Genomic DNA, 27,512 nt, shown 5'->3' with positions numbered 1-27,512 from the left:
CACAATTGCGAGTTTATATCACACAATTCTGACTTTATAACTCGCGATTCTGACTTTATAACTTGCGATTGTAACTTTAAAACTCAATTCTGACTTTATATCTCGTAATTCTGACTTTATATTTCGCAATTCTGACTATAACTCGCAATTGTGACTTTATAACTCAATTCTGACATTATATCTCACAATTCTGACTAACTCGCAATTGTGACTTTATAACTCAATTGTGACTTTATAACTCAATTCTGACTTTATATCTCGCAATTGTGACTTTATAACTCAATTCTGACATTATATCTCACAATTCTGACTAACTCGCAATTCTGACTTTATAACTCAATTCTGACATTATATCTCACGATTGTGACTTTATATCGCAATTCTGACTTTAACTGAATTGCATGTTTATATATTGCAATTCTGACTTTATAACTCGTGATTGTGACTTTATAACTCGCAATTCTGACTTTATAACTTGTAATTGCTTATTCTATAACCCCATACCTGCTTTTTTAGCCCCAAATCATCTTTAATTGCTGAATCTATATCTGCTCTATTTTCTATAACTATACCTGCTCTAGCCACTCTAATTCTACACATACATAAGCTGCTATATACCTTCTCTCTCTGCTCTAACTCTACATTTGCTCTAGCTTCTTTTGCTATATAACTGCTCAGTCTTCTCTACCCTTATATACCTGTCTATCTGCTGTCAGTTTATATCTGTTCAGTCTGCTATAACTTTACGTCTGTAACTCTATAGGTTCTCTGCTGTAACTATCTGTTCTAGATCAATCGGATCATACCTACACACTGAACACCCTGCACATCTCAGTCACTGAGCGTCACACACACTGGCGGCTCTGGAGAGAGTGTGAGGGTGGAGTTTAGATCCGAGTGGTTGGAGTGATGTCATCACTCAGGTATGCGAAACATGAGAGTGACTCTGTGAAGGAGTCAGAGAACAACAAACTGAGATTGTACTGAGAAAGAGAGGCTCATTACTGTTTTGTCATATATTTGTTCAAAGGTGTCATATTTTATTCAAAGCGACTTGCAGATCTAGTCCCCTGTATTAACCTGGTGTTGCGTTCCTTTACTCGAGAGCTCAGTCATGGTGGTTTATCAATCAACCCTTCTGGGATTGAAGAATAATGTTTCAATGCTTTCAGATCTTTAACAGCAAAGACACTTTAAAAGATTCTCAAGCTCTGGCCTACAGAAGCAGCAGCCTTAAGTTTCTTCTCAAAATTGTGCCTGGTTCCTGCCTCTGTCTGCTGTCAGGAGGAGAATTTCATGAATAAACCACACTGATTTTGTCTTTTTTTTTTTTTTTTTTTTTTTGCGAATGTGGCAGCATGTTCCTCAGCTAGACAGCAGTGCCATATTTCCTGGCACTGTCCCAAAGCACATCTCTAAAAAACATCACATCTGCCTGTTTGATTCTGTGCTAAGGACATCTGGTGTGACTGTGCACACATTGTCCAGCCCTGTTCGGACAAGACTAGTTCTTCTAGCTTAGATGTTTTCTGCTAACTTCCTTAGTACAGTTGGTGGTTCAGAAAATATATCCCATCCTACCAGTACTGTGGAGCCAAATTTGACCGAGACAATTACAAAGCATCTTAGTTTGGTTATATGTATTTGTAACAGGATTTTGTTTCATTCTTTACCTCGTTTTATATTTTACTTGGAGGCTAAGTATTGTTTGTTTGGTTTTTAATAAAGCTACGAGTGCAGACTTAAGTCAACAAATCCTGAAAAAAGAATAGTGGTGGAAGATAGTAGAAGTGACATGAACTCTGTGGAGGGAAATGAAGGGTAGAGAGATGTTTCTCCATCTGTCTGAAAGCCATAAAGAGCTTCATTAACGCACGAGCTACTGCATCCTCCTGAGAACGCTGTCTCTCCCTGTCTTGCTTCCTGTCTCTCTCTATGTCTGTCTCTCTCTCATTAATCTCAGATGTTGTGCAATGGAATGTTGTTCTCAGTCTGCAGATGGATTTAGCAGAGAGCACAAAAATATATCTGCCCCTAGACACTCACTCACTCACTCATACAGACATGACAATAGGAAGGAGCTCTGTTAACCCTCAGTATTCCAGCGGTCAAAGAAATAGGAGAAACATACAGCTGGGTTAGTGTGTGTGTGTGTGTGTGTGTGTGTGTGTGTGTGTGTGTGTGTGTGTGTGTGTGTGTGTGTGTGTGTGTGTGTGTGTGTGTGTGTGTGTGTGTGTGTGTGTGTGTGTGTGTGTGTGTGTGTGTGAGAGAGAGATTAGAGTGGGTTTCTCTGTGTTCCTAAATCCTGATGCAATTAGCTGGTCTGTAAAGGGATATTTATTATGTTTTAATAGATTTAAAGCTAATGAGGTTTTATAGATTTTATAGCTTTTTAGTTGTAGCAAGTCCAAACCCACATTTTCCAAACAGTAAATCTGTTTTAGTATGAATAATCAATACTAATTCTCTGTTTTGCGTCTAGAAGGCAGGTACAGACACAATTACATATGAAGTAATTGATGGGCACTTTGTTTAATTGTTTTCTTAACCTTTTAAATGTAATGCCAGACTTATTATAAAAGTACAGCCATAAAGGTCCTATTCAGTATTGTGCAGCGAGTAGCTTAGTTCTGCCTTTGATTTATATCAGGAATTTTAAAAAGCGAACAGTAGATCCTCTGTTAGATAATTTTTCTCTGTTGATTCATGTTCTTTTGCGGTTTTTGGTTATTTTAACCCTGAAGATCTGACCACTGTGACCCTCATTTGAGAGTCTTTGCACTGAACAAGTGTCAAGCATTAGGGCACAAATTAAGAGTTTGTAAAACCTTGCCAGCACTCATCTTTTCATTCATTTATGTTCCTGACTGTATCACATATAACACACATAAAAAACAGAGCCACTACCCTAATCCTACCTATCACCGTATTTTGCAACACGATAGTAAGCAATTTTCTTTAAATGATTCTGATTCATTAGCCGCTAGAGGAAACTAGAAGAATAACAAAGTGCAGTAAATGGTAAAACAATGTGTGCTAAAAGTGTTTATGAATATGATAATAAATTAAAATAATAGTATAAATACCAGTTTGCAATATAAAGCAGCATAGCGGACTGTTTTTGTAGAGATAAAATAACTGGAAGTGTAAGCCTTGCACATTCAACTTACAAATGGCCACACCTGCTCTTACGTTAAAAATAAGGTGAATAGTCCCTAAAAACTAGGTCTCTGCTTGTTTTTTTCCCCCAGCTGAGTTTGATAAAATTGCTGTCATGTGTAGGTGGGATATTTGTGCAACACTGTGTCCTAACCAGACCCACCGCGATGCCGCGACACGTGTAAAAAAAAAAAACAAAAAAAAAAAAAAATTGCTGTCATGTGTAGGTGGGATATTTGTGCAACACTGTGTCCTAACCAGACCCACCGCGATGCCGCGACACGTGTAAAAAAAAAAAAAAAAAAAAAAGTTTTTTTTTTTTTTTTGTCCTAACTAGCCAACAACACTAGAACAACACAAACTATAGCATCTAATATAGCACTAAAGCATCTAATGTCCAATTGAATATCATTTTTTGTTCTCAGCTTTGTGGCTGTACTGAAAGTAACCATGGATAATTCACCTTGGATCGTGAAAAAAATGGGCACAAGAACATTCAAACTGTCAACTCATTGTGGACAAACAAGTGTATTATGACAAAGATTGTTTTAATCACTCAGGATGTACTTTTAAATAATGTTTAAACTGATTTGCTTTTTGATTGATTTTGTCATGTCTCGTAGTCGCGTCACATCTGGTGTGGACAAACAAACTGCTTGTCCCTAGAATCTTACCACATCTCATTTGGTGTGAGGGGTTTGGGCAATTGAAGTGTTTTAAATGTTGGGAGAAATTGGACAAAATTCAACAGGTGTAATTGTTTCATTACTTTTGAGGTCCTGATGTCTGAGAATGTCTTCATAAATATAGTAAAACCTCTTTAAACTGACTTGTTAGAATGTCCCACACTTGTAAAAAGATTTACAGATTACAGGGCAGGGTTTGTTTTGGATTACAGTTAAAGTATAGGTGTTCAAGTTTGACTGTGTCTGTGTATGTGCTGTCAGTATGTCACAAGGCATGATGTTTACCTGCAACTGCTCAGCGCTGCGTTGTGATCCAAAAATAAAGCTGTGAGAGTCTGGCAGCCTGTGTTTGTGTATGTGTGTAAAAGAGGACACTAGAAAATCATGTTAAGAGTAAAACTCTGACCCCTGCTGGAAAGAGTAATGAGTGCCTCATTCAGCTGCCTACATGTGAGATGAAAACAGTGATTACACTTGGTATCGAAATAACCCTGACTGACTCTGTTATTCTTTCTTTGCAGGTACTGGCAGCACAGTTTATAAACTGTGTGTGGGTGTAAAGTTCAGCCTGCAGTTTGTGTGTGTGATGGAGGGTTTTCCTGTCCACTGATGCTGCAGCACTGCCCTGCAGTCATGTCTGCATGCAACACCTTCACTGAACATGTATGGAAACCAGGGGAGTGCAAAAATTGCTTTAAGCCTAAGAGCCTACACCGGCCTCCAGAGCAAGCCAATGAGAGCAAGACGAACGTCAATGCCAAACTTACAAACAGCCAGAGGAGCATTTCCTCATCCCGTGCAGGGCAGGTCCGCCCACCTGTTGCCAAGAAACCTACTATTGCAGTAAAGCCAACCATGATGCTGCCATGCTCTCCACCAGGTCTAGACTCTGAAGGAAATGTGCCAAGGCTTGCAGAGGGAGCGCAGGTCACTAAGAGCTCACCTTTCACTGTGTGGAACCACAACAGCCTGAATAGCCAGAGACCTGCAGGAACAAACAACAATCAAGGAGAGGATTTGGTTGGGCAGACAGAGGCATATGGCGCAATCTCCCCACAGCCAACTAGCAGCAACAATGGACTGACGGACGTGCTGAAAGAGATTGCTGGTCTGGGATCTTCTCCAAGTTCAAGTAGAGATGACTTCTTTGGCCGGATCTGTAGCTCATACCGGCGCTCATTAGAGAGGGGCCTTCTACCGTCAAGCTGTCTCCACGCTGGGAGTGGTGGTAGAGGAGCAATGAAACGTGTTTCCCTCAGTGACAGTGCAGAGGTTATCAGCTCTGAGGGAGGACGGTTTTGTTATCCAGAATTCTCCAGCGATGGTGACGATGAGGAGGAGGAGAGTGGTGATGAGGATGATGATGGAGAGCATGACAGTTGGGATGAAAGCGACGAGGAGTTGCTAGCAATGGGGATACGAATGCGGGGTCAACCTCGTTTCGCCAATTTCCGTGCAGCCACACTATCCCCGGTTCCCTTTGCTTTAGGGAAGAAGTGGAATACAGTGCCTCTACGTAACCGTTCACTGCAACGGTTCTGTGCAGTGGATTATGATGATAGCTATGATGAGATTCTCAATGGATACCCATCTGTTGACACAAATGGAGCACCTGCTCTTCTGTCATATGCCTCTGACCACCAGGGTAGTGGCTTTCTGTCCACTTCTGAGTCCACCACCTCACCCGAGTCCTTGGCTTCTCTGCCCGAAGAATCCTGCGCTGGCAGCAGTAGGGGCACTGGTGACCAGAGAAATGGTCTTCCTTTCACACCAGGTAAAGAACCTTCAGCCAGAGGACTGAGTTCGCCTAAATCCAGTGAAACTCATAAAGCTGTTCTAGCCATCCGACTGGAAGAACAAGATGACAGTCAGAGAGAGGGTGGGGCTCTCCCACAAGCTCTTCCAGGCCAGCCAATCACAATCAGCTTCAGCCCAACTGAGGAGCAGGCCAAGCCTTATCGAGTAGTTAATCTTGAGAAGGCTCCTATCTGTAAGCCCTATACAGTGGTGGATGTGTCTGCCTCTATGGCCACTAAAGATGATCACAGTCACTTGAGTGAAAGCACTCCAAAGTCAAGTGGGCACAACGTTGCGCTCTGCCCCTCTGCTGACCCCTGTCCTGTCTCACCCACCTCCCCTCAGTCCCCTAGATCTCCCATCTCACCTGTGGCATCTCCCTCCATTTCATTATCTCCACTGATGCCTCAGTCTCCTACAGGTTCTGCCTCTGCAGCCCCTGGCTGTTTCCGCACAAAACCCGGCAGTATCCGTTACCAAGAAGTGTGGACATCTTGCACCAGCCCTCGACAGAAGATCCCCAAAGTTGATTTTACATGCGGCGGTGCCGCTCCAAGACTCATCAATCACAAATCAGCTCCCACATCTCCAACTACAGGCTTTGGCTCTGCCCGTACAGTCCCGACTAAATCGCCCAACTTATCTGAGATCAAGTTCAACAGCTACAACAATGCCGGCATGCCCCCGTTTCCCATCATCATTCGTGATGAGCCTGCATATGCACGCAGCTCAAAAAAAGCCGTAAAGGTTCCCATAGTGATTAATCCCAGTGCTTATGATAACCTGGCTGTTTACAAGAGTTTCCTGGGGCTCAATGGTGAGCTGCCGCATTCCAAGCCTGGGTCCGGAGAGCGAGTGGCCAGCCACACATATGAGGAGATAGGATCTTCTGAAAGTTCCCAGCCCTCTCCATCTGAGCAGACACCTCCTCAGTTGAAGCACACAACAGATATAACTGTTACTGGGGAACTGAGGACCACAGCAGTATCTGGACAGACTGTAAACGACGGTAAATCCAGGACTACAACAGGTGTCTCAGTCCTTCCTGCAGGTAGCTTAAGCCCTAAACCTGCTGTTTTGCCCCACAGCAGCCTGGAACATATTCGTAATCCCAGCAGTGAGCAACAGCCAGAGGGCAGTAGAGATTACCAAGTCACACCAAGTGGAAGTACAGGTCAAAGAGAGAAAGCAAGTGCTGTTCTGTCTCAGATTGTGGCCTCCATTCAGCCGCCACCTTCTCCTCCAGACTCCCCTGCTGGCCAGAGTAAGACCTACAGTGCTGAGGAGCTTTACTCGCTGCCACCGGATGCTTCCAGAGATACTCTTACCCGACCTAAATCACTCCACTGTTCTGCAGAACCTCACAAAGACACACCACATAAACTCCTTCCCAAATCTCAGAGTGCCTCTGCTGCTGTTCCGCCCACAAGCCCCAAATCTGAACCTAGTGCCCCATTTCCCCCAGCCCGGTCTAGCTCCTCTCCTTACCACTCAACCAACCTGCTCCAAAGGCACTTCAGCAACTGGACCAGACCAGCTGGGGCCAAACCTACTGATGGAGAGACCAGTCCGGGTGCGGAAGGCAGGCGTTCGACTGATGGAAACAAGCCCAAGCGTTGGATATCCTTCAAAAGTTTCTTCCGCCGGCGGAAAGACGAGGATGAACAGAAAGAGAAAATGGAGCGAGAGAAGGAAAAAGGGAAGTTGTTGGGATTGGATGGGACTGTCATCACTGTACTGCCTCCTCCACCTTTACAGAGACAGCACTGGTTTTCAGAGTCCAAGACAGATGACCCACACCAGAAACCCACGATCATATTCACCTACAAATCAGAGAGTGTCACCGGTGGAGAGGAGGGGGAGCTTCGAGTTGAGGAGCACAAAGAGGGTATCGTAGCAGAAGGTGCAGCTTCCAGTCTGTCGACTCCACCCAAAAGCAGAGCCAGCATTCTCATTAGCAAAGTCATGAAGTAAGCTAACTTTCACTGTCAATACCCTCTTTCTCTTAGCTTTTTAATTTAAAAACATATACTATGGTCTTTTCTATGTCCTTATTTTGCTGTATTTCTTAGTATGTGTTTCCTTTCATGGCCTTCATATTCATCCCAGATAAAAAGCAGAATAGTTTTTGAGACACCCTAGTAATAAATGTGTGCCCCTATTGGTAGCTTTTTGTAATGCCTGGTAGAAAAGCTTTCACATTATACTATTGTAGCTGATAGCGTTTTATATAGTCACAGTATGTCAAAACTGAAAATACAGTATAGCATATTTTTCTTCAATTCAGTACTTGTAAAGGTTTAAATGAGACATTAGCATTTATGATAAAACAATATTCAAAGCTGCAGTCCGTATCTTTTTTGGTTAAAAATTATTCAAAATCAGTTATTGAGCAAGTACATAACCAGCCATTGTTCAAAACGATCTCCTTACCTTAGCTTGATTAACAACGGTAAGCTTGTAATAATGTTTTTTAACTTGACTGGTACTGGTAGGTTTCCGCAGGAAATTATGTCATGTCTGTATACATAAAGAAGGAGTCCCAGTCGCTGCATGTGGCTGATCATTTGAAGGCCTTTTTTTTCTCAGTTGGTCAGAACAAAATTGGCAGATATGTTACTTACTTGTTCAGATGACATTTTCTGGTGAAACTAATTATTTTGGTCATACTTCCTGGAGGTAGTATCTGTAATTCTGAAGTACAGCCTACTCCTCAAAACATTCGATTCATCCGTGCCGAGGAAACGTGTCGATGCACAACCCACGTAAAATAATTCTGCAAATAGCTGCAATTGCAGGTTTCAAATAGAGATGGTGACAAAGAGGCAAAACTTACGGACTGCAGCTTTAAGTATATACATATGTTTTGGGGTACTTCAAGGAGTGATGGTATAAAAAAAAATAATAATGAACATGTATCCTATATCATAATTATAGTATTTAAATATGATTCAAATGGCAAGAAATTAGGATTTGGGTTTAACATCAAACACTGAGATCACAAATGCTAAACAAAAGCTTTGATTATGTGTAGTAGTTAGGGTATGTTAGCTTAGCAGGCTACCTTGCTAAGGTAACTAAAAACAGAAGGAAAGAGATATGTTTAACTTGACTTCTAAGAACTTATTCTATTATTTTTTTTGCATTTAATTGGAATTGTAGTTTAATGGTAAGTTTTGATTTCTAATCATTCTGTCTTCAGGTCATATTTAATTATTATTTTTCGTCATAGTAATAGTATGTGATTTCCTAACGCTTCCTGTTATTTTAGTCATACCTGAGTGTGTGTGTGTGATCTGCAGAAGCGAAGGACTTTGATCCTGATATGTCACAGTTGTGAGCTGATGAACAACCACAGGTAGATGTCTGTTAAGGGTTAATCATGTAGAGGAAATATTCATACCGAATGATACAGCAGAGGGAGGAGGAATAAGAAAAACAGAATCCAAGAGAGTTTTGTCTATTAAGTATTTGAAAGCAAGGAATTCCTGTTTCTGATTTTAACTTTCATTGTCTCTGACCTTATCAAATGGGTGATTGTGTGAGCCAATATGGTGGGTAAGCATTACTTCCTCAAATTCCTTTAAACAGACCAACACTTTACTGAAGCTCTTAGCTGGGTGTTTGTTTCAGCTGCTGTGTGTGTGTGTGTGTGTGTGTGTGTGTGTGTGTGTGTGTGTGTGTGTGTGTGTGTGTGTGTGTGTGTGTGTGTGTGTGTGTGTGTGTGTGTGTGTGTGTGTGTGTGTGTGTGTGTGTGTGTGTGTTTGCAGAGCGTTATCTGCCTCAGTAAGAGAAAGATATAGTTCAGACACGTTGATTCAGGTTCTTTCTCACTGAGAGACACAGATACGCTATCACTTGAAGAAAAACACTTTTTTTTGCAGTGATATCTTCCCTTGTGTGTTTACAATACATTTTTGCACTGGTGTTTCAAGATTTAAGAATTTTATCTTCATTTTTTGAGAGAACACCTTTCGTACAATAGAATTTTGAGGGTGTCATACCTTAATGGAACAGAATGTTTTTATATGTCCAGACATGCTCTGCCTGCAGAAGATTCCTCCCATTTAGTGTTCCTGGACCGGTTATTTAGGAGGGATAGTTTGGACGGCTGTATTTTGTTTGATTAGTCCAGTATAGATGGATCCCACCATGCTAATTAAAATTAAATCTTTAACTAAAGCACTCTCACCAGGGTTCCCACGCGCCTTGAAAGTACTTGGATTTCAGACACATGTATTGGTCCTTGAAAGTGAGTGAATTAAATTTGAAATAAATTTTGTGAAAATTATAACACACCCCTCTTAGTCCTAGTATATTTGTTTTGGAACCAAACAGATATCCCCCCCACCCCCCACTGACTACCATAGTAGGAAAAATAATTGCTATGGTAGTCAATGGGGGGCGAGATCTATTTGGTTATTGACATTTTTCCAAATATCTTTCTTTGTGTTCAACAGAACAATGAAATTCAAACAGGTTTGGAACAACTTGAAGGTGAATAATTTCTGAGTGAACTAACCCTTTAAAAAGTCAAAATTGCATGATTATAAAGCCACAGTTGTGTCTTATAAAGTCAGAATTGTGATATATAAATTGCCATTCAGATTTTTTTTTTCTAGGAAGTGCTCATTTACATCTCTCAATTCTGACTTTCTTTATTCAGAATTGCAAGCTTATATCTATAATATGTTGTATATATTCCAACTTTAAGCCACAATTTCGATCCATACAATACTTTTTTTTTTTACTCAATTGCAAAATGTATTTTTATAATATTCTCTCTATATTATAATGTTTTTTACTCAAGTAGTGATTCATAAAAAATGAAAACCAAAACTAGTATGGAATACCTGTTATCATTAGGGATAAGAAAGCAGCAAATGGTTTTAATTTATTTCCCAAATTAATGTACAAATGATTCTGTACCTCTTCCGAGTTAAAATGGATGCAAATGCAATAAGAGGAATTAAAATGTTAAGTACTCTAAGAAGTCTTTCATGACGCTCTGTATGTGATGTGAATTTGATAGGTGCTTGATATAAAATAAACGGTGCTTTAAAAAGTCCTTGAATCTGCTGTTCATGAAATAGTGGGAACCCTGTCTCACACAATTATTCATTCTTACAGGGTTAGTTCACCCAAAAATGAAATCTTTCAATATTTACTCACCCTCATGTCATTACAAACCCACCTCTTTCATTTTCAGAAAGGGTCATTGACAAATAAAGTTTTTAAAAATGTAAAAATAAATAAATAAATAAAATGGAGATATAATTAATTTTGAAGTTTTATTAAGTGTTAACAACGAGATTGTGTTTTTTTTATAATCAATTAACTCTGCATTTGTCATTTTTTTTTACAAGGTGGACAAAATTTGTCACCAAAAGTTTAACCAAAATTTCGGTTTTACCAAATGACACTCTTGGTTATACCGAATGACGACATTTTAAAACAGTGCTGACAGGCTGATATCTAGCTAGCTAACAAAAGGACAATCAAACATTTTATATTTAGTAAAGGTTTTTAAAATATTACAACATTTTCCATGTTTTATAGCGGTTGTACCGAATGACCTGATGTTTCGGGACATGCGTATGATCAAGTGAATACATAAATTTATCAAATAGTTAAAAGAGAGTTAGTTATTTTGCATCATGACCATGTGGTTCTTTGCAGGTGTCTGAATGATGTCACATCCTGTCACATGATATTGACCGCATGACTTGATCCAAAATGGTCCCTTTATATTGGTTACTCCAAATAACATCAATGAAATTCATTTTTCCAGACATTCTTTCTCATATAACTTCTACACATAATTTTAATACCATTTTGCACTATGTTGATATATGATGATATAAAATCATGCCAGAATAAAAAATATATATATTTATTACATTTTAAGATATTTTAATCACAAATTAAATGGCTGTGTTTGCCTTTGGATGGTTAAACCGAATGACCTTTTGACATTAAAATACCTTTTATATGTATCAAAGTATAATTAAAACCTTTTGGATTCAATAAAAGAGATCTAGTTTTACTACCTTCTGAAGATGAACGAAGGTCTTACGGGTTCGGAAGGACATGAGGCTGAATACTTAATGACAGAAATTTAATTTGTGGGTGAACTAACCCTTTAATCATTAGTCATCTCATTATTTACTCACTCACATGACTTTCCAAACCTGTATGCCTTTATTTTTTATTTATTTATTTTGCTTTTTCAAGCTTAAAAATGGTGCAAGAGCACCATAAAAGTGTCATAGAAGTGGTCCATATGACTTGTACCAAGTCTTAAGCAGCCATATGATAGATTTTAGTGAGAAATAAACATTATTTATAGTCGAATGGGTTTGAAACAAAATCATGGTGAGTAAATAATGGCAGCATTTTTATTTTGAGTGAACTATCCCTTTAAAAAAAGAAAAGAAAAAGAGGTAGTTCCAAAATAAGCTTTGTAAAATAAGCCACATCCTCAATTTCTAAATCCTTGCTGTTTAGGTTGGAAATCTTTGGGCTGGAATAATTCTCAGTCGTTGTTTGTCTCTCTTTTATGCAGTCAGCTTCCAGTTCAGGATACTGAGCTCTCATCAGCCACCTCTCTTCCTGCTAAGCTGGAGCTGTCGCCCCTGCGTGAGCCGCCTGCCTCCTGTCCGCCCCCAGTGTCGCCCACCTCAAACAGCAGCAGCCAGGCAGAGCGAGAGGAAGAGGGAATCGCTCACACCATCTCACACTCTCCTGCGTCCAGCAGCTGCAGGGCCACGTACACCAACCTGGGTAAGTCAAACACACACACATTTGATGGGTCACTTTGTGTGCTCTGTCCATTTATTTGGGCCAGCAGCGGGAGGTTCTGACCTGATTTGGCCGGCTCAAGTTGATATATTTAGGTTGTCATGGCAGCAGTGTGTGCAAGAGCATTTCTGGACCCATAAATAAGATCACTTCTCAATCTCTCAATTTGAAATCATTTTGCTGATTGAGTCTCTCTGAAGTTTGTGCAGTGAAAGGAGGTATGGCTCGGTCTCTTTCTCTGCTTTTCTTTGCTCTTTTTATTAAGGCTTTGTTTTATTTGCATGAATATGTAGTTTTGCTAGCAGGAAATATAAATTACAACAATATGTCCTAGAAAAAGTGCAAAATCTTAAATATTTCATATTTTATGTTTTAACTTTTTGTTTTAAAACGTTTAAAATTCTAATGCATGCTTATTTATAATTTTGAAATAGATTTTAAAACTCAGTTTTCATTGTGGTCTCAAACTTGACTCAAGCATGACAGAAATTCTATAATTATATTTATGTTATGGCTGACAACTGATATGAATGTATTACTGTTTTCCTGTTGCTTTAAGTGTTTATATTAATGCTCCTAGAAGACCTCGAATTTAAAAATGCTTCAGACATTAAAACGCTATAATCTACAGAAAATATTAATGTTTGTATCCTGACATAAAGATATAATATACTGTTAGAATTGAAAAAAATAAGTCCTTCTTCTAATATTGGCCATTGCAACAATTAAAAACATAATACCCTGAAAATTACCTCAAAAAATACTTTTTACTGGTTCTCCATGTAATCATGTGAGGTTTAATGAAGACGTTAGATGAGAAGATGCAGTAATATTCTCTCAAGCTGGCAGTAGTCACTGTGTGGAAATCAGGGATTCAGTTTGTGGAAGAAATTTTAACTTTAATTATAATTAATCATAACTAACATTTCTTTCCTTACAGGGATAACATGTATACATGTTTTGATACTGAATGTCTCTAACACTTGGGCCAGAATTACTGTGTGTCTGAAAATAACAAAAGGAGAAATAAAACTAGAAAGGTGTCCAGTTTTGATATGTATGTCCAACCTCTACCTTGCCCCTACCTTGTTAGTTAGTTAGTTAGTTTACTTTACTACTTTATTGTTCAGCCTTGGCTGAAAATTGGTCTTTGGCCTTGCCATACAATCACAATACATATAACAATACACAACATCCACTTCAAAAGCTAAAAATATTCACATTTCCTACCCCTTATTCAGAAGACCTATTGCATTCGGTACAAAAGTTTGCTTATACTGCAAAAATTGCTGTTCTTACTTTGAAATTTTGTCTTGTTTCCAGTCCAAATACCTAAAAATTCTTAGATCAAGAAGCATTTTCTTGACAAGTAAAAATTCATTTCTTGGTTTTAGGAAAAATAAGTCAAAATTAAGTTAGTTTTTCGTTAAAACAAGCAAAATAATCTGCCAATGGGGTAAGCAAAATAATCTTAATCCAAACTGAAAACAAGATTATATCTTATTTTTGGTTTAAAATAATATTATTTTGCTTACCCCATTGGCAGATTATTTTGCTTGTTTTAAAGAACAACTTATTTTTCCTAAAACCAAGAAATTAATTTTTAGTTAGGGTTAGAAAGAAAATGCGTCTTTATTTAAGAACTTTAAGATATGTGGACTAGAAACAAGACAACTTTAAGTAAGAACAGCTATTTTTGCAGCTTTAATTGCTTTGGGTGTTCAATAACGATGACAATAATTCAAAAGCATGATTCAAAGGGTGTGTTGTGTGTCTCATTATAGCCAAACCTAGTAACAAAGAATTATACATATGTAGAACCAATCAGGTTGGAGGAAAATTATGTAATGAATCATGTTACCTTTACCATGTTCCTTTTTTATAAAAACTGTCATACCCTCTTTCTCTGGGGATTTTCTCTGAAATTGGTCTGAGATCCTCACGGCTGCGATTAAAGCATATTGAAGGCATTGTCTGGAGTCTTGTCTGATTACTGCCACGCAGCAGGTTAGTGGAACATTAAAGAGCTTAATCCCAAGTGTTAGGCCCTGTTTACACTAGTGCCTTTTCGTGTTAAAATGGCATTTTAAAATGAAAATTATCCTTATCTACACTGCTGTTTCAGAAACGATCTCCATCTACACTACATGACAGTTTCACTTAAGTCAGGTTTGTAGGGGAATTTCTGCCAAAAGTGTTTTTGTGACTTTAATGACCACAGCTTTGAGTGATTGACAGATTATCAGACAAAGTTCATTGGATCCACACAGTATATTAGAAAAAATAATGAATTTTCAGCCGTCCCGAGAGAGTGTGGTTGCTCCTTCCCTCTTTATTCTGTTGACCTCTGATATCTCACAATATAGCATTGCTGAGCTGATGACTAAGGCTTATGAACCTCTGAACTGCATAACAGAACGGGTCTCCAAGGGGCTAAAGTGCTGTCTCTAATTTTGTACCACTGGCTCTTTGATCGTTTTATAGACGTGACCTACAAAAATCCCTGTCCTGGTGAAAGGGCCTCAGAGGAAGCCCCAGTCTGATTATTGGGAGATTAAAGCAGATTAGTGAGGAATGTTAGATGAGGTTTCACGCTGTTAAATAATTCCTAACTCATATCCCACATCCCTGCGGATGGGGCATGTGTGAAATGCTTTAAGACCGTTCTTCCTGCAGATGAAGATATGGTAAAAGGGAACATTTAATGACAGGATCAAGGTTAGACAATGTTAATAGCTTTTAAAGGGAATCCAATAATGTACCAGTTAACAAGCATTTCAAATAAGCTTTTCCTTCATATATATATATATACGATATAACTTCAAAGAAACTGAGATTCCTCATCTCTCACTCTACAGGTCAATCCAGGGCCAACATGATCCCTTTGAAACATCCTAGACACCCTAAAGCATCTGATGACACTTTAATGTCTGACCCAGAGGTCACCGAACCCACGAATAAATCCACCCCTCCTCCCCTGCCCAAAAAGTCAGTCCCACGTACTCAAACAGAGCCATCCGCTCTAGGTAGAGAACTCACTGCCCCGCGACCCAAAGGAGAGGCCAAACCTGGCGGGACCAGTCTGAGCGTCGCCAATCCACTCTACGATCTCGAGTCCACATGGGACACGGCCAGTCAGAGCTCCTCTCTAAGTTCAGAGGCACGACATCCTGATGAATCCGGAGACTCCCTGGAGCGTCCCGTGGGTGGGCGGAGCCTGTCTTGCCTTTCCAACAGCAGCTCCATGCAGGGATGTGACCGCCGAGGCTACCGCAGTACAGAGAGTCTGACCGCCCGAACGCGAGGGGCTGGGAGACCCGCCAAAGGCCAGAAGCAGGTGCCATATAGAGGCATGGAGAGCTGGGAGGAAGTGGTCGGGAGGATCCGAGGCCTCCACACGGACACCCTTCGCAAGTTGGCAACAAGATGTGAAGATCGATTCATGGCTGGACAGAAAGATCATCTGCGCTTCGGGACGGACAGCTGGTCTCACTTCCGGCTGACTGCGGGAAAACCCTGCTGCGAGGCTGGAGATGCCGTGTACTACACCGCATCTTTCGCCAGAGAACCTCTGGTGAACTACGCTGTCAAGGTGAAAGCTCAGTCTTACACATATTTACTGTGGCATGTCTGATAAATGGATGAACTGATTAGCTATCTATATAAGCATAATCCTTTAAAGGATTAGTTAACTTCAGAATTAAAATTTAATGATAATTTACTCACCCCCATGTCTCGAAAATAAATTAAGGTTTTTGAGGAAAACATTCCAGGACTTTTCTAAATATAGTGGACTTCAATGGTTACCAACGGGTTGAAGGTCCAAATTGCAGTTTCAGTGCAGCTGCAAAGGGCTCTACATGATCCCAGCGAACGAATAAGGGTCTTATCTAGCAAAACAATTGTTTTCTAAACAATTTAATACTTTTTAACCACAAACCACGCATTCCGTTATCATGTTGGAAAGGTCACATGTGATGTAGGCGGAAGTCAAAAGGCCTTTACAAAAAAAAGTAAAACAACGATGTCGGACAATTTTGAAGGTGGAGGCTAAAATGAGACCGCGGTACTTCCGCCTACCTCACACGTGACCTTTCCAACGTGATTATGTAATGAGTGGCGCATCGCAGAGCTAGTGCAAGACGAGCGTTTGTGGTTTTAAAATGACCGATCGTTTCACTAGATAAGACCTTTATTCCTCATCTGGGATCGTGTAGAGCCCTTTGAAGCTGCACTGAAACTGCATTTTGAACATTCAACCCGTTAGTCCCCATTAAAGTCCACTATATGGAGAACAATTCTGGCATGTTTTCCTCAAAAAGCTTAATTTCTTTTCAACTAAAGAAAGAAAGACATCTTGGAAGACATGGGGGTGAGTAAATTATCAGAAAATTCTGAATTGAACTAATCCTTTGATTTTCTCTTTCTGTCTGATCTCAGATCTGTCGGGGTGTGGTGAAGGAGACTCAGCAACAGTTTTTTCACAGCCTGGCAGTACGGCAGAGTATCGCTGTGCACTTCAATATACAGCAGGACTGTGGGCACTTCCTGGCAGACGTTCCAGCCCGTCTGTTGCCTTGGGAGCAAGAGGAGGATAGAGAAGATGAGCGAGGTGGTATGGAAGGAGGAGAAGTGGGAAAAGGAGACAAGGAGGATGAGAGAGATGCGGCAGGTCCGGGTGGGAAACTCTGCAGCCGTGTTGTGGTGATCACTCGTGAGGTGCCGTTCCAGACGGTGGCGGATTTCGTACGCGAGGGTGTGGAGCGGCACACGCGAAACCCTGAGCTGTACGAACGGCAGGTGTGTCTGCTGCTGCTGCAGTTGTGTGCGGGACTGGAGCACATGAAACCCTACCATGTCACGCACTGCGACCTACGGCTCGAGAACCTCCTCCTGGTGCACTGTCAGCCCGGGAACCCTTGGAACCTGGAGCTGCTGGAACCGAACAACAACGCCGCGTCCGGACCTTCCTCCGCCACGGCTTCCGCTTGCCCCGCCCGCCTCATCATCAGCAACTTCTCTCAGGCTAAACTCAAGAACGTGGTGCTGGAACCTGCTTCGCTTCGAGACCAGTCCCGTCTGGCACCTGAGCTCCTCACTGCCACTCAGTACCGCAAGTGCGATGAATTCCAGACCGGCATACTGATCTACGAGATGCTGCATCGACCCAATCCGTTCGAGGAAAGTCCAGCGCTAAAGGAGAGGGAATACTGCAGCTCTGACTTGCCCCAGCTGCCTCTGCGCTCTCTCTACTCTAACGGCCTTCAGCAGCTCGCCACATTGCTGCTCAACCCCAATCCTTCTGAGCGCATCCAGATGGCGGACGCCCGGGCGTGTTTGCAGTGTTTGCTGTGGGGCCCGCGAGAGGATCTGTTTAATTCACTAAACCCTGCTGTCGGGACAGTCCAGCGCCACACCGTCCTGCAGAACTGGCTGGACCTGAAGCGAACGCTTATGATGATCAAGTTCGCCGAACGTTCTTTGGACTCCGGCTGTGGCGTGAGTTTGGAGGACTGGTTGTGCTGTCAGTATCTGGCCTTTGCCACCACCGAATCTCTCAGCAGAGTTATCAAGATCCTGCAGCAGCCACAGGGTGTGCTTATCTGATCACGGCAATGAGGCTTTACACATGTGCGCTGTACAGACGTGTAATTTTATTTGAGGAAACCGTATCAGTTGACTCTTGTTAGTGAATGTGTTTGGGTTTGCTTTACTTTTAATACCATGCAGAGAGTTCGATCAAACCGTTTACAGGATGAAAAGTGACAAAGTGAAGTCATATTTAACTCCACAGATAATGGCACATTTATAGAGCTGCTTTTTTAAACAAAGTGAAACTGCATGACGTGTTTGTATGTGTGAGCGTGTTGTGGGTTTTCTGCCAGTGTGTTTAGTTATGCTTTTCATTCTGCTGTAAATCAGCAGGAAACCACTGATCCAACATCAGCTGCATCATGATTTATGATTCCACTAACTCATGAAACTATTGGATTATTATTATGTAATCATCACGTATTGGAGTTTGTCTAAGGAGCCCCTAAAATAAGGCTACGTTCACACTGCAGGTAAATGTGGCCCAAATGTTTTCTTGCCCACATGTGACTCATATCCGTTTTTCTCATGACAGTGTGTACAGTAGAAACCACATGGCAGATCACACTATAAATAAACACATAGTCGTTTACTTTAATCCCCTCCGTGTTTACTTCCGTATGTCAGCGTGCTGTGTGTGTTGCCATGATTTTCATGCAGAATTGGGTTACTTTTTCACTGTTGCCTCCGTGGGTTGAAGCGACGGCACTAACACAATATTTACCGGGATACCCCACGGAATGCGGTTGGGCTAGTTTTGGACTAGTTTTGAGAAGCAATTCTGTGGATTTTGTGGTAACAACCCCGTTTGTATTGTTCTTTTGCTTATGCAGGTCAGTTCACTACCATGATCTGTTCACACTGGAAATCTGATTTTGGCCACATTTAAAACAACAATGTGAACAGCTATACAAAAAAAAAAAAAAACCATCAAAGCAACCACCGGAATTGACCCTTCGCGAAGACCCGCCCCCCTTAGTTGCTGTTGCTTTGTCCGACAAGCCATGGCACTGTCACGCCACACAGAGTGAAAAATACATTGCGGAGCAAAGAGGACACTGACAACACGACAGACAGAGCAGGTTACTTATGATATTAAAGTCCCAGCTTTAAAACTGTGTAGTTTTTTAAGAAATTCGAACAATTTGTGTCTTTTTTTTTATGTGTCGTGACAGATCACTGTAGCGTCTCAGCTCAAGCGGCTCATGATCCGATCATCTCTTCCTACTAGTTCATTTATAGCATCAAATAAACATGAATGAACATCAGAAGGTATGTTGTTTAAAACACGGAAAGACGTCAGTACACACCATTTTTCAAGTTCAAGTCCACCGAGGTTAATCTTCTAACTCCTGACTGCTCTATCAGACAAAATGGCAGATTCAGCGTTATGATTGGTTAGATCGCTTGTCAATCAAACTCCCGGTGAAGGCTCAATTGAGCATTATGGCTCGCAGTGTGAACGTAGCCTAAGGGTCCTCCATTAGGTCACTGAATGAATGAATTTTAGTCTAACATGCCTTACTCTGTGTCTGTGTATGTATGTATATATAGAGAGAGAGAGATAGATTCATGGAAAGAGGGAAAAACATCATCTTTATTCAGTCATTTCAATTGAATATGTTTTTATCAGATCCTGATATATCATACAGATTAGTTCGAGAGTACAGATTGGATATTTTTCTACCACAACAAGAGCAGCACTGTATAGTTTACCAAAGACTAAACACTCAGACTAAACATATTTTTGCATTTTACATATTCAAAGAACAGATATTAATATTCTCCCTCATAAAGAAAGTGTCCTTATGTATCTAAAATCAAATGCAGTTTGGCTCTTTAGCAGTACTTTGGCTCTCAAGCATTTCCAATCACAGAGATCGGCACCGAACTCGCTTTAATCAAACTAGAGTCACTCCAGATTCTGATCGTTGCGTTCACACTTGGAGAAAAGTCTCTGAACTGCTTTTGAGACATATAAGGATTAATCTAACCCTGACCTTACAGAATTACGAACCGAATATTGCTATGCGGATATATGTGCAATCATTAAAAGTAAGTGTTAACATTTGTTACAGTATTTTAGATATATTTATCGCACTTGATATTCTCAGCATGCAGTTATTCTTTATCTTCCTGTTCCTGTACGGCACATAATTGATGAGAATGCGAGATCTGGGATCAGACCCCCAGCAAGGCATATGTGAGAATATTTGATTGTGTGTGTGAATCATTAGTTTGAACCAGGGACGGCACATTCTTCAGCATTTTGTCCTTGTTGTAGTGTTATTTTGAGGCGTGCGTGTGTTTCAGGCAATGGCAATGTAGAGACGACATTAGAGTGAAGTGTGTTACGCATACACAGGCTGCATCCCAGTTTGCTTACTTCTGTGTACTACAGGTATGTACTTAAGCAGTTATGGGAAAGTATATACTTTGAGTATGTAGTATGCTAATATTGCAGTTATATAATATTAACGCAGTATGGAAGCGTTAACATCTTGCTAATTCATTATTACTGTCACATGTATTTAAATTGTTGTGGCAACTTTGGTTTTTATCATTTTTCACTTTTACAAAAAAAGTTGAAGATCTGTTACAAGCCCTCTTCTGTAGTACAATTGAATTGTGGGTAATATTTATAGCATGGTATGCAAATTGGGATGCAGATATTGTCACGGTTCCCTGTTTCTATTTTTATTTCATTTACATGTTTAGATGAAAGAAAGGGATTGCCAGAAAGGGATTTAATGATTGATAGTGCATGAGAAACGGTTCGTGTGAGGTCATTGGATAGAGTCTCTGTCAATCACAAACTAGGGCGGGAACATTGGTTTGCTCCCATTTTCCATTTCCAAAGCAGCAGTTATAGTTCCATCAGTTCCATTAGAGAGAAACAGGAATATTGTGTGTGTGTGAGAAAGAGATTTAGGTGTGTGTCGCGCTGAATGTTTGCGGGTCACACCGTAGCAATATGTTGTATTGATTTATATTTGTATATAATAATTTTGAGTGTAGTTTAAATTCATTTTAGCATTACGGGCACAATTCTGTGTCACAGAAAGAACTTGAGAGAGAGCGTGAAAGTATCAGCATATGTCTGTAACCGGAAGAGTGTGTGCAAGTGTGTGTTTTTGCTCATCCACCACCATTTTATCAGTTTCATTCACTTCATTTCACTGAAATCATGTATTTACTGTTATTTACAAATGTTTATTGCCAGTGATGATTTCACAGAACTGCTTTTTACCTACAACTGCATATCTCATGGTATTTAGCGCTACATTACTGAGTTAACTGCTCATAATAAAACTATGAATATGTTTTTAAACAAGACTTGTGTGGTTTTATAGAAAGACTACTTTCTTGTTATTCATTATAAATGCTATATGTTTTATAGTAGCCTACTTTTATCAAATTTACTAAACATACGTATAACTTTTTTTGTTTTAATGCACTGGGAACTGCAAATGACCGTCATACTTGTCAGAAAACAAAATAATCCTGCTGTTTTAGTTTAGGGCCAGTAGAGGGCGACACAAACCACATAAACCATCCCTGTTTGTACATATAGCCCAACACTTCAAGCTCATGAAGTGTGCGTCATCTCCTGATGCCTTTTTCAGATTCACGTCGAGTAAACAACAAACACTACAATACCGCATTGAGAATCTTCACACTTCTGATAACATATTGCATAAACAGCATCACGGTTCCTGGTATCTATTGGAGAAAGAGTTTAAAACCTCTTAGTATCTTTAGCACATCATGTGAGAAATGGAAAGGAACACGATGATGATGTGTGTTTGTCCCAACAGGATATGAAAGGATTATTGTGTGAGTCAGTGTGTAAGCCTGATGCTGTTTGTATGTGTAAGCCTGTGTTGATTCATCAGGGACATCGTGCTTCTGTTATTATGCACACGTGAACCTGATTAGTACACTGTGCAACCGAGGAACATACGATACACACATCCTTCAACTCACACACACTTACAAACACTGCAGGTAAGACGCTTTCATTTAATGTCCTGTAATCAATACTAATATACAGATTACAGTTGGTTGCATTGGACAAAACATTATGATTGTTAAATAATTATATATAATAATATATGGTTAAATTATATATTTTTGTCATTTAAATTAGTTAATAATATAAAAGGTTTTACTACAGTGATTGAGCATCATTTTATCATTATTACATTGCAAAATCTTAAATTATAAGTTTTTGTCATTTAAGTTATGTAATTTTATAAAACTTTTAATTAACTGTTAGTAGTAGTATTTCATATCAAAATCTTAAATTATTTTATTATAAATATATACATTTAAATAAAATGATAAACATTATTTTTTTTAGCTACTATTTTAAGTTTTTACTAAAATGAAGTGAAGTGAGTATCATATTATTAGTAGTATTCAATGTTGGGTGTAATGCATTACTAAGTAATTACTGCCATTTTTACTAAAATAAAGTAAGGGATTACTCTAATAATTTCTGCAATTCAATTAGTTACTTTTGATGTAATACTTTAAATATAGTCTATATAAAACAATAGTGTATTTAACATATTTAATGCTTTTAATGTAACCTTCCCCCTTTAAATGCTTTGTTCAGTCCAAGCATTTTTTGTTTGTTTGTTTGTTTGAAAATTAAAAGAGAAGTTTTATGTCTGTCCTCGTATTGTTCAACTGCTCGATGTTGATATGGAATTCATAAAATAATTAGCAATAAATAATGCAATGCATTTTAGACAGAGTAATTAATCTAACAAAACTGTTGAAGATGTAATTAGTAGCTAGTAATTAATTACTTTTTTAGAGTAACTTACCTAACACTGGTATTATTATTATGACATTGTATGATTTTAATTGTTTTTTCATGACGGTTTGAGGCAGCCAAAAGCTCCTATTGTTGGATACATTAATTTAATGTGTTCAAAGCTAACACTTTTCCATGCTAGATTAATGGTGTTTCCATAATAGGTTATTAATCATTTGTAATAGCGCTCATAAAAAACATAGGATCTTTATGCTCAAAGTTGCAGGCTTTCTTGGTTAAAAATTATCCAAAATCAATTTGTGGCAGTGTTCAAAACTATTTCCTTACCTTAGCCCGATTCACAACGGTAAGCTTGTAATAATGTTTTATAATTCGAGTGGTACTGGCACAGGAATTTTGAGCATGCAGCCATTCGTCTTTGCATCATTACGTCACGTCTGTTTACATAAAGAAGGAGTCCCAGCTATGTCATGTGAGGATACTGCAGGTGTCGGATCATTTATAGCCTTTTCTCACAGCAGCTGGAATAATTAAATGTATCATTCTGATGGCGTATGGTATGACAAATTAACGTTAGAGATTAGACTACAGAAATCTACATGTAATGCTAATACACACTAAATACACGTCACGCAATGCTGATTTTGTTAACAATTTGAGAACAAAGTATAACAATAATAATAATTTGACGTGATCCTAGCTAAGCGATTGTTAGATTTAATCAGCATTGGTAGCATGATTTATTGTAATGTTTTTTTTTTCAGTTCTCAGTCTAAAAAGTGACAGATTTGTTCCTGTTCATATGACATTTTCTTATTTTGGTCATACTTCCAAGACTACAATCTGTAAAAATACCTGTACAGTATCCACCGGTGTGGTGACTGAACAAACATTCAGCTCATGCCAATACACAACCCACGTAAAGATGATAATTCCACAAATAACTGCAATTGCAGGTTTCAAACAGAGATGGCGACAAAGAGGCAAAAATATGCCATTGATAGAAATATTGAGTAACAAAAATACTGAGGGTTGGTATAAATGAACTACACTGAGGTACTGATTTAAATAAATATAAACTGTTTGTGCATGTCAGCAGAATGTGTAGTCTGGATGAGGTTCCGTTTAAAGTCGCGCTGGACTCTGTGGAGATACAGTTGGGTCAGAAAGAGCCGGTCACAGCTCCTGAAGTAAAGATCCCAGATTGTGTTCAAATACTGCGTGAAACAAAGGTAAGAATGCAACATAAGACTCATAAATAATGCTTTACAATCTGTAGGATCTTCTTTCTCTTAATGCTCACATGTTGTCCTATTCGGCAGTATTCATTCACTCTGGAGAAACGGATCATGGCTGTATTGGGAGAACAGCAGCGGAAGAACAGGAAGGCCAAAAAAGCGCCCCCGAGTGTGTCCCCCACTTGCCCACCATTTTGGCTGATGTTCAGCAGCCCACAGCAGAGCCGTATGGTGCGCATCAGAAGTGCAGAATTTTGGGAACTGGGCCCACGTCCCCGCAGCTTAAGCCTCAGCGCTGCTGACTCACATAGGCCCCGCCCACTGCGAGCGGTCCAGTTCCTCATCGCAGATACGGATTCCGAGGGTGGCTCCGATGACGAGAGCTCGTCTACTGAGGAGGATGATGCTCGTTGCAAAGAAAGACCGAAGAGCTCCGGCTCGCAGTGCCTGCGATGTTCTGTTCGTCAGACCCACCGAGTCTCCACCCCTCGCCCCGCCCCTTCCTGCGCCCCTCCAATCCACAAGGCCCGACCAAGCTCCGCCTCCTCTCTAAAAGACATACGGAAGCCTGTCCCCTGTGCCCTCAGCCAGACGCCGCAGGGCAGTCCTCACGGCTCCAGAGCCCCCCGCAGGAAACCTGTCGTAATGAGAAACAGCGGGCGGCGGAACTCACTTACCCTCCTACAGCAGAGACCCTCGTCCGCAGGACCGCTACCCTCAGCCAGGCCTCAGAAACCCGCCTCAAATGTAATATACACACGCCGTTGATCCATAAATTTTATTTAGGATTATTGTTGAGCTGATGTGTTGCTACTGGTGCGTTTTAGGGTGTGCGCCCACGGACGTCTGCAGGGCTGCAGGACGCTCCAGCGGACTTGCTGTGTGCTTTGAGTCAAGAGGAAAGGGATCTTCTTGAAGCCGTTACACAACAAGGATACACAATGCGCACTGCCATACTAGCACTGCAGAGGACAGGACCCAAGAGCCTTGATCAGGTAACACACACACACTGCACGCAAACGCACACAATATAAAAACACATTCTGTCTTTAATGCTTTATTTATTTCCTCCAGATTTTGAGTTACCTGACTTCATGTGATCGTCTCTGTCGGCTGGGTTATGAGAAGACTCAGGTGGAAGAAGCTTTGGAGATGTTCCAGAACTGTGAGAGCAAAGTGAGACCTGGAAAAAACACTCAGCCAATCTGCATCCAGCACACAAAACACCCCTCAAATGAGCATATAGCGCTCCAAACACTCAACCAATTGGCATTCAGGGCACAAAACACCCCTCAAACCAGTATTTAGTGCTCTAAACACTCATCTAATCAGCTTCCAGCACACAAAACACCCCTCAAACCAGTGTTTAGTGCTATAAACACTCATCTAATCAGCATCTAGCACACAAAAGCCCTCAAACCAGTATTTAGTGCTATAAACACTCAATCAATCAGCAACTAGCACACAAAACACCCCTCAAACCAGTATTTAGTGCTATAAACACTCATCTAATCAGCATCTAGCACACAAAACACCCCTCAAACCAGTATTTAGTGCTATAAACACTCATCTAATCAGCATCTAGCACACAAAACACCCTCAAACCAGTATTTAGTGCTATAAACACTCAATCAATCAGCAACTAGCACACAAAACACCCCTCAAACCAGTATTTAGTGCTATAAACAATCAATTGGCATCCAGCACACAAAACGCCCCTCAAACCAGTATTTAGTGCTATAAACACTCAATCAATCAGCAACTAGCACACAAAACACCCCTCAAACCAGTATTTAGTGCTATAAACACTCAATCAATCAGCAACTAGCACACAAAACACCCCTCAAACCAGTATTTAGTGCTTTAACAATCAATTGGCATCCAGCTCACAAAACACCCCTCAAACCAGTATTTAGTGCTATAAAGACTCAATCAATCAGCAACTAGCACACAAAACACCCCTCAAACCAGTATTTAGCACTATAAACACTCAATCAATTGGCATCCAGCGCACAAAACACCCCTAAAACCAGTATTTAGTGCTCTGAACACTCAATCGGCATCCAGCACACGAAACACCCCTCCAACCAGTGTTTAGTGCTCTAAACACTCATCTAATCGGCATCCAGCACACGAAACACCCCTCAAACCAGTGTTTAATGCTATAAACTCTCAATAAATCGGCATTTAGCACACAAAACACCCCTCAAACCAGTATTTAGTGCTATAAACAATCAATTGGCATCCAGCACACAAAACACCCCTCAAACCAGTATTTAGTGCTATAAACACTCAATCAATCAGCAACTAGCACACAAAACACCCCTCAAACCAGTATTTAGTGCTATAAACAATCAATTGGCATCCAGCGCACAAAACACCCCTAAAACCAGTATTTAGTGCTCTGAACACTCAATCGGCATCCAGCACACGAAACACCCCTCCAACCAGTGTTTAGTGCTCTAAACACTCATCTAATCGGCATCCAGCACACGAAACACCCTTCAAACCAGTATTTAGTGCTCTAAACACTCATCTAATCGGCATCCAGCACACGAAACACCCCTCAAACCAGTGTTTAATGCTATAAACTCTCAATAAATCGGCATTTAGCACACAAAACACCCCTCAAACCAGTATTTAGTGCTATAAACACTCAATCAATCAGCAACTAGCACACAAAACACCCCTCAAACCAGTATTTAGCAGATCAAATTCACCAACCTGATATAGTAACTGTAAAACTTGACTTTTTTTTTTCTTTTCTCAGGCTTCAGAGTTCCTGTTTCTGCTGGCTCAGTTCTGTGAGATGGGTTTCCAGCAGAGCACTATTAAAGAAGTTCTGCTGGTGCATGAGAACCATAAAGAGAGAGCCCTGGAGGAGCTCATGACCCGGAGCGGCTGAGAAACCACAAGATGTGAACAAATCGCCACCTCCATGAATGAAATAACCCAGAGCTTCAGCATGAATGATGGAATGAACAAATTCTAATGACTCCTCATCACCAAAAATGAAACTGTAAATGAATCACCAGCTACATGTGAATCAGTCTTTAAATACATTAATGAATTAATGAATCTCTATCTTCAGCTCCATAAATTAATGTATAAATACATACAGATTTATCTGAAAGAATGAATTCTTTGCAGCTTTAATACTTCAGTCTTTCATGGAGAAGAGATCCTGTTTAATGCTTATTGTTTATTATGTCAATGTCACGTGTTTAACTGTAGCAAATATTAATCGCCTAGATGATGAGAACCATAGCTCGAGTTCATCATGAAGATTAATCACTACATATTTTGAGAAGAGCTGGGACAGTTAATTAAACACTCTATTGTCTTTTATTCTGCATCAATAGATTAGTTTCATGATTGTATTCTACATGTTAAAAATTTAATAAAATAAACGTTATCAAATAGTATCACTTATTAATCAATAATCACGGTTTG

The 27,512-nt window shown here is 40.1% G+C and overlaps 2 protein-coding genes across 3 annotated transcripts in view; both read left to right on the top strand.

Annotated features, from left to right (window-relative positions):
- The window catches only part of peak1 (pseudopodium-enriched atypical kinase 1), a 49,256-nt gene extending 28,964 nt beyond the window's left edge, over positions 1-20,292 (top strand). The window contains exons 2-5 of the mRNA XM_067379634.1: positions 4,367-7,612; positions 12,208-12,425; positions 15,302-16,035; positions 16,884-20,292. Of these exons, the coding sequence (XP_067235735.1) occupies positions 4,455-7,612; positions 12,208-12,425; positions 15,302-16,035; positions 16,884-18,050 (5,277 nt within the window). The 5' untranslated portion in view covers positions 4,367-4,454 and the 3' untranslated portion in view covers positions 18,051-20,292. The remainder of the gene's footprint in view (positions 1-4,366; positions 7,613-12,207; positions 12,426-15,301; positions 16,036-16,883) is intronic.
- A 1,385-nt stretch (positions 20,293-21,677) lies between these two features.
- ubap1la (ubiquitin associated protein 1-like a) lies at positions 21,678-27,469 on the top strand. 2 transcript variants are annotated; one of them, XM_067379641.1, is made up of 6 exons: positions 21,678-22,043; positions 23,921-24,053; positions 24,144-24,806; positions 24,887-25,054; positions 25,134-25,235; positions 26,830-27,469. In XM_067379641.1, the coding sequence occupies exons 2-6, from the start codon at positions 23,922-23,924 to the stop codon at positions 26,962-26,964; spliced, it is 1,200 nt and encodes a 399-aa protein (XP_067235742.1). In that variant the 5' UTR covers positions 21,678-22,043; position 23,921; the 3' UTR covers positions 26,965-27,469. The 2 variants fall into 2 exon arrangements, with proteins under 2 accessions (XP_067235742.1, XP_067235741.1); XM_067379640.1 differs by having other exon boundaries at positions 23,918-24,053; positions 26,830-27,468.
- Positions 27,470-27,512: the final 43 nt, after the last annotated feature.

The sequence above is a fragment of the Chanodichthys erythropterus genome, chromosome 24 (genome assembly GCF_024489055.1).
Source record: "Chanodichthys erythropterus isolate Z2021 chromosome 24, ASM2448905v1, whole genome shotgun sequence".
Taxonomy (NCBI): Eukaryota; Metazoa; Chordata; class Actinopteri; order Cypriniformes; family Xenocyprididae; genus Chanodichthys; species Chanodichthys erythropterus.
Note: the sequence above shows the minus strand (reverse complement) of the source record. Positions and strands in the feature narration are given on the sequence as shown.